General features: G+C 37.8%; 1 protein-coding gene across 1 annotated transcript in view; it reads right to left on the reverse strand.

Moving 5' to 3' along the window:
- Window positions 1-12,504, reverse strand: part of SCEL (sciellin) — a 132,266-nt gene that overhangs the window by 20,116 nt on the left and 99,646 nt on the right. Inside the window, exons 21-22 of the mRNA XM_079721556.1 lie at window positions 10,690-10,749; window positions 10,484-10,543 (exon numbers count right to left, since the gene is read on the reverse strand). Coding sequence (XP_079577682.1) covers window positions 10,484-10,543; window positions 10,690-10,749 — 120 coding nt within the window. The remainder of the gene's footprint in view (window positions 1-10,483; window positions 10,544-10,689; window positions 10,750-12,504) is intronic.

A 12,504-nucleotide genomic window follows, 5' to 3' on the forward strand; every position in this document is an offset into this window, starting at 1 on the left:
CAAAGGATCATGAGAGATTACTACAAACAACTATATGCTGATAAAATGGACAACCTGGAAGAAATGGACAAATTCTTGGAAAGGTACAATTTTCCAAGACTGAACCAGGAAGAATTAGAAAATATAAACAGACTTATCACAAGTAATGAAATTGAAACCATAATTAAAAATCTTACAACAAACAGAAGTTCAGGACCAGATGGCTTCACAGGTGAATTCTATCAAACACTTAGAGAAGCGCTAACACCCATCCTTCTCAAACTCTTCCAAAAAATTGCAGAGGGAGAAACACTCCCAAATTCATTCTACGAAGCCACAATCACCCTGATACCCAAACCAGAAAAAGATATCACAAAAAAGGAAAATTATACACCAATATCACTGATGAACATAGATGCAAAAATCCTGAACAAAATACTAGCAAACATAATCCAATAGCACATTAAAAGGATCATACACCATGATCAAGTGGGATTTATCCCAGGGATGCAAGGATTCTTCAGTATACGCAAATCAATCAATGTGATACACCACATTAACAAATTAAGGAATAAAATCCATATGATCATCTCAACAGATGCAGAAAAAGCTTTTGACAAAATTCAACACCCATTTATGATAAAAACTCTCCAGAAAATGGGTATAGAGGGAACTTACCTAAACATAATAAAGGCCATATATGACAAAGCCACAGCAAGCATCATACTCAATGGTGAAAAACTGAAAGCATTTCCATAAGATCAGGAAAAAGACAAGGATGTCCATTCTCGCCACTCTTACTCAACATAGTTTTGGAAGTCCTAGCCACAGCAATCAGAGAAGAAAAAGAAATAAAAGGAATACAAATTGGAAAAGAAGAAGTAAAACTGTCACTGTTTGTCGATGGTATGATACTCTATGTAGAAAATCCTAAAGATGCCACCAGAAAACTACTAGAACTAATCAATGAATTTGGTAAGGTTGCAGGATACAAAATTAATGCACAGACATCTCAGGCATTCCTATATACCAACAACAAAAAATCAGAAAGAGAATTTAAGGAAACACTCCCATTTACCATTGCAACAAAAAGAATAAAATACCTAGGAATAAACCTGCCTAAGGAGACAAAAGACCTGTATGCAGAAAACTCAAAGACACTGATGAAAGAAATTAAAGATGATACAAACAGATGGAGAGATATACCATGTTCTTAGATTGGAAGAATCAACAATGAGAAAATGACTATACTACTCAAAGCAATCTACAGATTCAGTGCAATCCCTATCAAATGACCAATGGCATTCTTCACAGAACTAGAACTAAAATTTTCACAATTTGTATGGAAACACAAAAGACCTTGAATAGCCAAAGCAATCTTGAGAAAGAAAAACAGAGTTGGAGGAATCAGGGTCCCCGACTTCAAACTATACCACAAACCTACAGTAATCAAGACAATATGGTACTGGCACAAAAAGAGAAATATAGATCAATGGAACAGGATAAAAGCCCAGAGATAAACCCACGCACATATGGTCACCTACTTTACGACAAAGGAGGCACGAACATACGATGGAGAAAAGACAGCCTCTTCAATAGTGGTGTTGGGAAAACAGGACAGTTACATGTAAAAGAATGAAATTAGAACAGTACCTAACACCATACACAAAAATAAACTCCAAATGGATTAAAGACTTAAATGTAAGACCAGACACTATAAAACTCTTAGAGGAAAACATAGGAAAAACACTCTTTGACATAAACCACAGCAAGATCTTTTTTGACCCACCTCCTAGAGTAATGGAAATAAAAACAAAAATAAACAAATGGGACTTAATTAAACTTAAAAGCTTTTGCACAGCAAAGGAAACCATAAATAAGACAAAAAGACAACCCACAGGATGGGAGAAAAGATTTGCAAATGAAACGACAAAGGATTAATCTCTAAAATATACAAACAGCTCATGGATCTCATTATCAAAAACCCAAACAATCCAGTTAAAAAATGGGCAGAAGACCTAAATAGACATTTCAACAGGAAGACATACAGATGGCCAAGAGGCATATGAAAAGATGCTCAACATCACTAATTATTAGAGAAATGCAAATCAAAAGTACAATGAGGTATCACCTCTACCTGTCAGAATGGCCATTATCAAAAAATCTAGAAACAGTAAAGGCTAGAGAGGGTGCGGTGGAAAGGGAACTCTTCTGCACTGTTGGTGGGAATGTAAATTGATACAACCACTATGGAAAGCAGTATGGAGGTTCCTTAGAAAACTAAAAATAAAACTACCATATGACCCAGCAATCCCACTACTAGGCATATACCTTGAGAAAACCATAATTCAAAAAGAGTCATGTGCCACAGTATTCATTGCAGCACTATTTACAATAGCCAAGACATGGAAGCAACCTAAGTGTCCATCAACAGATGAATGGGTAAAGAAGATGTGGCACATATATACATTGGAATATTACTCAACCATAAAAAGAAACAAAATTGAGTTATTTGTAGTGAGGTGGGTGGACCTAGAGTCTGTCATACAGAGTGAAGTAAGTCAGAAAGAGAAAAAGAAATACTGTATGCTAACACATGTATATGGAATCTAAAAAAAAAAAATTGGTATTGATGAACCTAGTTGCAGGGCAGGAATAAAGAGGTAGACATAGAGAATGGACTTGAGGACATGGGGTGGGAGGGTGAAGCTGGGGTGAAGTGAGAGTAGCATCGACATATATACACTACCGGATGTAAAATAGTTGGGTGGTGGGAAGCAGCAGCATAGCACAGGGAGATCGGCTCGGTGCTTTGTGACCACCTAGAAGGGTGGGATAGGGAGGGTGGGAGGGAGGCTCAAGAGGGAGGGGATATGGGGACATGTGTATGCATATGGCTGACTCGCTTTGTTGTGCAACAGAAACTAACACGGTATTGTGAAGCAATTGTACTCCAATAAAGATCTATTTAAAAAAAAACAAAATACTAGCTGCACCTCTTTGAAAATGTAGAAATTAGTTAAATTATTTTTTAATGTGAGTTATAGTAGAAAATATGCCTATTAATATATGTAAACAGTACAGGATTTCAGAAGTAGCTCAGAAGTATCAAAATCATTTGATTCTGCAGTCTGAATGATGTAAAATTCAAAACTGACTTCTTCAACATAACTACTAGAACTGTGTGAGGAGACCTCCCAGATCGCATCTTTCAAATCTAGAAATAGAGACAGCAGGCTTTGCATTCACCTAACCCGTGATGGTCCTTCCCTATTACTAGAGTCACCTTCTTGACCTCAGGGGTTACCATACTATCTTAATAGCCTGAGCATTAAATGATCCTCCCCTTAACATTTTAAAATACAATAGTACTTTACTAAATACTTGGGGATAATGGAATAAAAATTAAGTGGATTATCATGATTTTCCATAATCCAGTTTCCCAGGAATGCCAAACAGGGACGGTTGGCAATGGCAAACAGTGAGAGATCACCAGGAAATGTGAATTTGGGGGAATTAGAATTCTGTCCCAGGAAGTGATTCTCCCTCCAAAGCTAACCTTGGATGAACTGAGTGACATTTTTTAAGGAAGCTGGTGTTTTTCATTATGACTTGAGAGTAAAATCACATTACCATGGCTAACATGGCCTTGCACACAGTAGCTTCTCCAAAAATACTTGTGGCATTAAATTAATTTAAATTCTCTTTTTTCTCCTTCTCTGGTAGAAATCTATGCTACCTTACCCAGCTCTGGGAAAAGACCTGAAAGGAACCCCAAGGGAAAGATATTAGACCCTGAACCTTTATGGCAATCAGCTTCGGCCACATCTAGGTACAGAGTGTGCACAATAACCTCTTAGAAAAAGTTCAGAAGAGACGGTGATGGACATTTCATCTCCATTTGCGTCAATCACCTAGAACCTGCCTATTTCAACCCTGAATTGCACATATTTCTTTCCTTTTTTTCACACAGCTCCCAACCAGGGCTTTGTTTCCTTATTTTGGGACATTTCCTTAGGGGTTGAATTTTGCCCTCCCACCAAATTTCTATGTTGAAGTCCTAACGCCAGAAAAAATCGAGTTCAAATGAGGTCATTAGGGTGGGCCCTAATCCAATATGATTGGTATCTTTATAAGAGGAAATTTAGGCTCAGATACACACACAGATGGATAACAATGTGAAGACAGAGGGTAAAGACAGCCCTCTACCAGCCAAGGAGAGAGGCCTGGAATAGATCCTTCCCTCTGGACCTTCAGAAGGAGCCAACCCTACTGACATACTGATCTTGGATTTCTAGCTTCCAGACGGTGAGAAAATTAATTTCTCTTTTAAGCCACCCAGGCTGTGGTTCTTGTTATGGCAGCCCTAGTAACCAAATACACATTTGCTTCTGCCCTCATGACATGATTATGTTTAGTATCTCAGCCTGATGCTGGATGCCCTCACTTGCTCTGGCACTTTCCACTCCTGGCTGCTGCAGATACTGCATCTTTGATCTGCCTATACCACCTCACCTCCTCACCCCCAGTACTCAAGTCTTTTGGACCCTAGCTATCGTGAGGGAGAGCGGAAATGGATTTAGATCTAAGCAGGGAGGAGAAACCAGAATCCTGCAAATCCAACCACTGTAGGTAGATAACTCAAAATTGGAACGTATGCTTGCCTTCAAAGAAGCACACTCCCAAAGGGATATAATTGTGAATCATTGAGTAAACCATGTTATTAGGGGTTTCATAGAATTTTTGCTGTTTCTATTAAACAGTGCCACATATCAAGTTTGGTAGAGTGGATTATAAGATTTTATTCTGAATATTTTATACTAATATTTAAAGCAAAATTAAAAGTTCCAGGTCATGAAAAGTACAAAATGTGGATTTGCTCTGGTTGTTCACCCTGATTGAGGTCATCAGCTATATTTGGAGATCCAATAAAAGAAGTTCAGATTGCCCATAAACTTCCCAAGTTGAAGAATGTTAAAATAAATTTTCGTTCTTTAATTAAGACTACATCTATCTTATCGTGTCTTTTACACTGTGGTAGAAGATGAAGAGCTGTGAGTCAAAGTGTGAAAAATAGATTTTTATAGAAGCCCAGCCAAATGCTGCAGGGTCAAACAAAGGCTTGATTCCAAACCTTTTCTGTGGCAGTTCAGTGGAAGACCTTATAATTTTGTGATTTTATGAGCAGTTGGAATTAACTTCAAGAAGAACCAGCAGTTCTCTGTGGATACAGAGAGAAATGCTAAAAAGAAATTTTGTTAACCATAGCAACTGAAAATGCTTTTCTTTACATAGACTACACAATGTTTGGGAGAAGATATGAGTTCTCTGTTATGTAGAGTCATAGCACACATTTTGAATATAAGCATTTATCAATGTTATAATTATGTAAATTACTTTCTACTGCCCCATTAAGGAATATAATACTCCCTTACAGAGCAGATTAAAGAAACAAAAATAGAGATTCTGGGGACCAAGGCTTATTATGTCTCTTATAACACAACTTTTCCTAGGATATGCTCTACATGAGAGAGAGTGATCAGCTCACTCTCAACTGCTCTTCCTCTCTTACGAAGGTGTGGGAGGTATTTATCAAATGCTGCAATATGTTTCTCTCTCCCCAGCTCACTTACATCGTTTTTGCAGAGTATCAAACACATTTGCAAAATTAAAAACCTCCACATAGAAAATTTACTATGGTACTTCTTTTATGCCAAGAACTAAAACTAAGGCTTTAAGCTTTAGTTCAAAGGAATATTTATCTCTCTGAAGGAAGTGTAGAATACAGTGAGATAACTGCTATAATTCTTCAACTCTATTGAATTTGCAAAATGGTCCCAGCTTTACATATTTTTATAATTTGTTTCAATGAGGGAGTCTTAAAGATTTTCTATTAAAGAAATTAACAGGTCCATAGAGAAAATGATCAATTTAGGTATTTTAAATATAAGATGTGACCAAGAATTTCAGTGGCTCTAATTCACCATGGTTCATTGAGATTACGTTTCAAAATAGAGTCTTTGGCTTAAGCAAGGAGACCAGTCGTAGGGTATCAGATCCCTCCAGTCTAGTTTCACTCATGGGGCTCAGAGTGTTAGAGTTATAAGGCAATGGGCTTTGTCTAGTTGGATGATCACAGGTCTTGATTAGTTTTGAAATTTAGCTTTGTAACTCAGAGAATATTTATTAAGCACCTAATACATGCCAAGCATTGTGCCATGAATTGTAGGTAAAGACATGAACAAGACAGATCCAATCTTTGCCCTTAAAAAATCCAATAGTTGATGAGAGATTATTAAATAATAATTCCAAGAGACAAATATCATAGGACAGAAGAACAGAGAGCTTGAGAACATCCAGAAGGACCTGATGCAGAAGTGATGGGTCAGGTTGGGCTTCCCAGAGCCTGAGTAAAAGACACCTAAGCTGACACCTAAAGGATAAGTAGCAGTTATCCATGCAGCAGCGATGACATAGGAGCGAGGCGTGTTCATGTCAGGGGGTGTGTGGGTGGGCTTCGCTTGTGGGTGGAGCATAGGGAATGGGGCTGGGGAGGCCTGTGGAGGCAACTTCATGGTGAGCTTTGGAAACCAGGTTAAGGGGTACACTGTTGTCCAGTGGCAATGTGAAGCCACTGGAGGATTTCATCAGAGGAAGGACAGGATCAGATTTGTGTTTTAAGAAGATCACTCTACAGTGTGGCAGACAGACTGAAGGGCAGAAGGCACCAGAGACAGCAGAGGGACCAGTGAGGAGACTTAACAGTAAGCTGGGTTATAGTAGCAGTTGGGATGATGAAATGTCTCGGTTCCTGAGATAACTAGCAGAAGCATCCAGAGTGACCTACTGGTTATGGGGAATGAAGCAATGGAAAGGGTCAAGGTTACCTCCCACCTCCAGCTTTCTGTCTTGAGCAGAAGTATGAGAAATATGTGATAGGAAGATAGGAAGGAAACCTCCTCTTATTGGGATATAACAAGGTATGTCTTAGCAAATAGGAAGCCCTTATAAAGATGGACGTATAATACTACAAATAGTTCAGAATATTTTTTCTGCTTCAGATGAAGGTTGCCTTTTCTAACTGTAAAGACCTGTATCACTAGATGTTTTTCAATCTTTTATGTGGGAGCAGCAGTTTATAGGCTACCGATAATTGAATATCCCCCTTTAATGTTGGTTCATGAAAATGTGAATGTCATTGCTAAAATTCACAGTTTCTCCCTGAATAAATGAAAATTCTGTACACATCTGCGTTTTTTCAAGTTGTTGTGTTCCTAGAAAGAGCGCAGGGACACCTGCTTACATTTTGATCCATGACTGAAATTTATTCCACCCCTAACTGTAAATTAAATATACAGCTGCTGGAAATGTCAGCAGAGTCACATAAAAGGAACTCTGATTCACTGCTGTTATACTATTAAATAATCAGCGCTCCTGTCACATGGAATTGCATGTAAAAGTGCCTTGTGGCTGTTATTCCTGCTGGGAGTCATGTTAAAATGCCCCCTCTCTTTAGCCATTAAAATCAAGTGGGCCACATAAATACATTGCAGATACAGGTGACTGAACATATCAAATGAAGTCACTTTTTTCAAATAGGCAGCTTAGTCTTTCCTGTTCGTTCTGCAGTAATTCTTGAATATCCTGGCTGATTATCATCAAATCTGGTGTAACTACTAAAGAATAGTCAGACATCACTTAGGTTAGATTTGTGGATCAAGCTGCCATCTGATATACAGAACAAACTAGTGGTTACCAGTGGGGAGAGGCAAGGGGGAGAGGGACAACCTAGGGGTAGGTAATCGAGAGGTACAAACCATTAGGTATGAAATAAGCTACAAGGATATATTCTATGATATGGAGAATATGGCAAATAGTTTACAATAACTGTAAGTGGAGTATAACCTTAAAAATTGTGAATCACTATATCATATACCTGTAATTTATATCATATTATACATCCACTATACCTCAATAAAAAGTTTAAAAATAAATCCTTAAAATAAGGTTGCCATCTGGAAACAACTGATGGTCAATATTTTTAAATTTCTTTTTTATAGTAATCCTATCTGTAAAAGGAAAATGTCCTCTTCTTATAGATACTTTGTTAGGAGTTGCTGAAATACAAATTACTTTTTATGAAATTAGCCTCTTCTAATAAACAAAAGGCAAAACTCTTATGAGAAAGTTACCATTATCTGTCAACATAGTGCATTTGCAGAAGGAGGAAGGGAAGGAGGCAAAAGTCAGAAGAAGGGGAAAGGGAGGGAGGGAGTGGAGGAAGGCGGGAACGGGAGCGGGGTGGGGTGGGGGAGAGAGAGAGACAGAGGGCGCTACAGTTTATGGAAACAGCCACTAAGGGAGAAGTTGGCTACAGTAGCCACTGTTAGTTATTCCATACGTACTTGTTAAACCTAACCACTTCCAACACGGGTTGGGAACCTCCTAAAACTGTTACTAATAAAAATAAAAATCTGCCCCTACCAGTACCACTCTGAAGAAATGGTTCTACTTATCAAAAATATGTCCAGGGATTCCCTGGTGGCACAGTGGTTGAGAGTCCGCCTGCCGATGCAGGGGACACGGGTTCGTGCCCCGGTCCGGGAAAATCCCACATGCTGTGGAGTGGCTGGGCCCGTGAGCCGTGGCCGCTGAGCCTGCGCGTCCAGAGCCTGTGCTCCGCAATGGGAGAGGCCACAACAGTGAGAGGCCCGCGTACCGCAAAAAAAAAAAAAAAAAAAAAAAAAAGATATGTCCATACGCTTACCAGTGGCAGGGTCGGCACCAAAGGTCCGCTATTATTTCAGTTATTAGAAAATATAAGACAAATCTTCCTCTCCTCTCTGTCATTTCCACAATAATTCTCTAGAAAAAAAGTGTATCTAATTGTAGTCCTTTAACTGCAGGGGTGGGAGGGGAATTAGAAAGGAAGGGACTGTTGGGAGAATAAAGGACAGAAAGAAGGGGTAAATCTGAGGATTTTTTGCTCCCGATCTTTTGTTCTTCTTCCTGTAGTGACATCAGAAGGACTTGGATTTAGATCCAGGATGTGTTTTCTTTCTTGAGAAGTTTATTTTATATCTTTGAACTATAGTTTCTTCTTCTATAAAATAGCATGCATGAATATATTTCTCACGGGGTTGGTTTTTGTGAGGATTAAATGTATATAAATTGCCAGGCACACCAGAGGTGTTCAATAAATACTGCTCTCTAATTAGCAATTGCTCTTCAATTGCCTTGGTACCTTCCTACCTCAGACACCCCAACACCTTGTGAAAAAAACACACAAACAGAAAAGGCAAATTAAAACACTAGGATTGACATATATACACTCCCATGTGTAAAACAGATAGCTAGTGGGAGCATGCTATAAAGCACAGGAAGCTCAGCTCGGTCCTCTGTGACAACCTACATGGGTGGGATGGGGGGGGAGGGGTGGGAGGGAGGTCCAAGAGGGAAGGAATATAGGTATACATATAGCTGACTTACTTCATTGTACAGCAGAAACTAACACAACATTGTAAAGCAATTATATTCAAAAAAAAAAAAGAACCACTAATGTAGAAAACAAAAAGGCTGATGAGCATGTCACACGATCCTCTTTCTCCCCGTGGCTTCAAAGCACTTTTCCATATGTTAATTTGCTTTCTTCATCCCAGAATATTGAGACTTTAATTCCCAGCTATATATTTATTATGGCAAAATTTCAGGTCAGCAGAGCAATCTGGGCTTCTCATACAACGCACTCTGGTGCATTATCAATCAGCTCTTTTGGTGAAAGATATGACATAAAGATAGTGAATTATAAGATATTTACAAAACTCAAAATGGAAGTTCAAGGTTAAAATCTGCTGGAATATTTTGTGAGCCCACATGAGCTGTGGATCTGTAATTTTGAAGACTGAGCATCCTTTCCAATGCTCCAATGCTCTGTAGGCATCTGTGTAAACCACCGATTTGGTCCAGCTTCTCCAAAATATGTTTTCCTCTTATTTAATTTCACTCATTTTTCATATCAGTCCTGATACTCTATCTCCTATAGGCAACAAACCCTAACTTGTCTTCGTGAAAATTAGAAATACAAAACTGAGTCCAAAAGAGTGCAACTGATTCCAGAAGAGTGTAGCATGTTCTCGGTTGACAGGAAACACACGGGTTATAAATGTGTGCTCATTTGAACACTCAAGAAAAACGAAAACCGTCTTTTAAAAAAAGAGAAGAAAGAAAGCAAGAAAGCGAACAAGAAAGGAAATTCCTAACCTAGAACCTTGGGAACATGTCAAGATAGTTAGGCAAAGTCATTCACCGCTTAGTATTTCTGAGAGGTAAAGGTTTCACTTTAATAAGATTGTCCAAAGCTTGACTATTCAAAAGAGAAAAAAATAAACTCCAATTAGTGATAGGTTGTTTTGTTTGTGCTAGGTCTATAAAGTAATATAATAAATCTACTCCACTCAGGGGCAACAGACATGAGAATGTGAAATGACTATTTTTATTTGATTACCTTTGATTGCTTCTGATTACTTCAGGATTCACTTTGATGAGGTTGTTGAGATCCTGGTTTCTTTAAAAAGAAAAATAAAAAGCGAGCAGGTTAATTATAAATAAATTCTTTTGGTAAGATCATTAAGGTTATAAATGTGCTTGAAATAATTGTAAAACAAAACATTCTTCCTACCCAAAGCACAAAAATTAATACAGTTCTATTACCTTTGGTTGTTGGAGACAGTTTCAGGATTCACTTTGATGAGCTTATCAAGATCTTGATTTCTTCAAATGGAAAAAAAATTAAAGTGGCTTTTGTTAGAGATAATACAGGTTTAAGTTGGCTGGAATTGGAAGAAGGGATTAGCTAGTTTATCATTTAGTATAAGACATATTGGTTTGGCATAGAACCCCCTTGAAATAAATTTTCAAACCAATCCAGGGAGGACTAATTATGTTGGATCAGGGGAAGAATTACTCTGACTTCACACACTTATTGTCAGAGCCGATCTACAAGGGCACGCTAACTCAGAGTTCACAGCAAATATCTCATGATTGACCACTTTTACTCTGGAATGTTTTAACAGTATGAAGATACAAACTGATTCTAAGGTCCTTGATATTTTAAAAATCATATTCACCAGCTAAATATACCATTTAAAAAAAAAATAAGAAACTCCCAAACTAGGATTATACTTAACATAAGTCTTGGCAAAGAGAGTTCCAGTAGTCCATCAAAATTGTGACTTTTCTTTCCTCTACCATGACTTAAAAAGCTGAAATCATGGTAAATTAGGGACATAATCTGATAACTGTCCACTTCCTAGTTGAAACCCTATCAGTTTCTTTCCCCGGTCAGAGAACAGTATTTCCTCCCACCTGGTTTGCTATCACTCATTGCCTCTGTATAATACTTTGCTTCTAAGGGCTGGAAAGTAGTGATTTTTCAACGTGTTCCTCTAAACCGCTTTATAATATTTATTCAAAGAAGAGCCCACAATAGCAAGAAATCTTGGGATTGATAACACCTGCTTTCAGTAAATTTTGGCAGCTACCTGCCTGTACCTCCTTCCCCCCAAAAGTCCTTTTCCCTTATATAAAAATAAAGTATGGTTTACTCTTCAAAAAGACTGATACAAGGCTAGGAACTGAAGGAGAGCCACTTAGAGGTTAGTCATCAAAGTCTGAGAAAAAGGTCTGCATTTCTTTCCCCAACCCCTAAGCCTTTCCATAGAATTTGTTCCCAGCTCATGGCTTCACTGAGTTTGATCTCTTCATCCTTGTTCTCAGATCTCCATGGTAGACAGAAAGCCCCTAAATGAATGTTTACTGTTTTGAATTATCTTCAGTAGTAATATTCTCAGTTAAAGATAATCAACTGGTATCTACAAACACTATCAAAGAAATGATAAACATATGAGAACTATCCAAAATAAAATTTTCTTGTATAAATTGATTACAAAAACCTGTTATAAAGTTAAATTGTGCCTGAAAGACGATCTTTAAAATGAGGATAATTTCATACATTAAAAGAATAAAAAGTACAAAAAATAAAACTTTGTAGAGGAAATATATGTCAAAAGCCACAACCTTTTAATACATAAAATCAATCACAATATTTTAGTGTAACTACATATAATATTCACCAACCAGCATAATTAAGAGTAAGCTGCATAAAAAAATGCAAACACAAACATGAGAACTCCCGTTTTTACTGTTCTGCTCAGTACAGAAAACTTGGTTCATTCCAAATCTTAGAACTGTGCTATTCAAACTACTACATCATAGAGCTCATTAAAAAATACAATTTACATCACAGCCCAATACTTTCTGTTTTCACTCAGACAGACAGACACACACACATAATAAAACATAAATTTCACAAAATAAGACACCCACTACGTAAGAACTCTCATGTTTTCTACTCTATTTCACTCTAGTTAACTGGGAAAAAATGCTGACTGCCGCTCACTAAATTAATTACAAGACCATTTAATGGGATGTGACCCACAATTTGAGAAACACTAGCTTAGAAAACAT

Source organism: Hyperoodon ampullatus, assembly GCF_949752795.1.
Source record: "Hyperoodon ampullatus genome assembly, chromosome: 16".
In the NCBI taxonomy this organism is placed as follows: Eukaryota; Metazoa; Chordata; class Mammalia; order Artiodactyla; family Ziphiidae; genus Hyperoodon; species Hyperoodon ampullatus.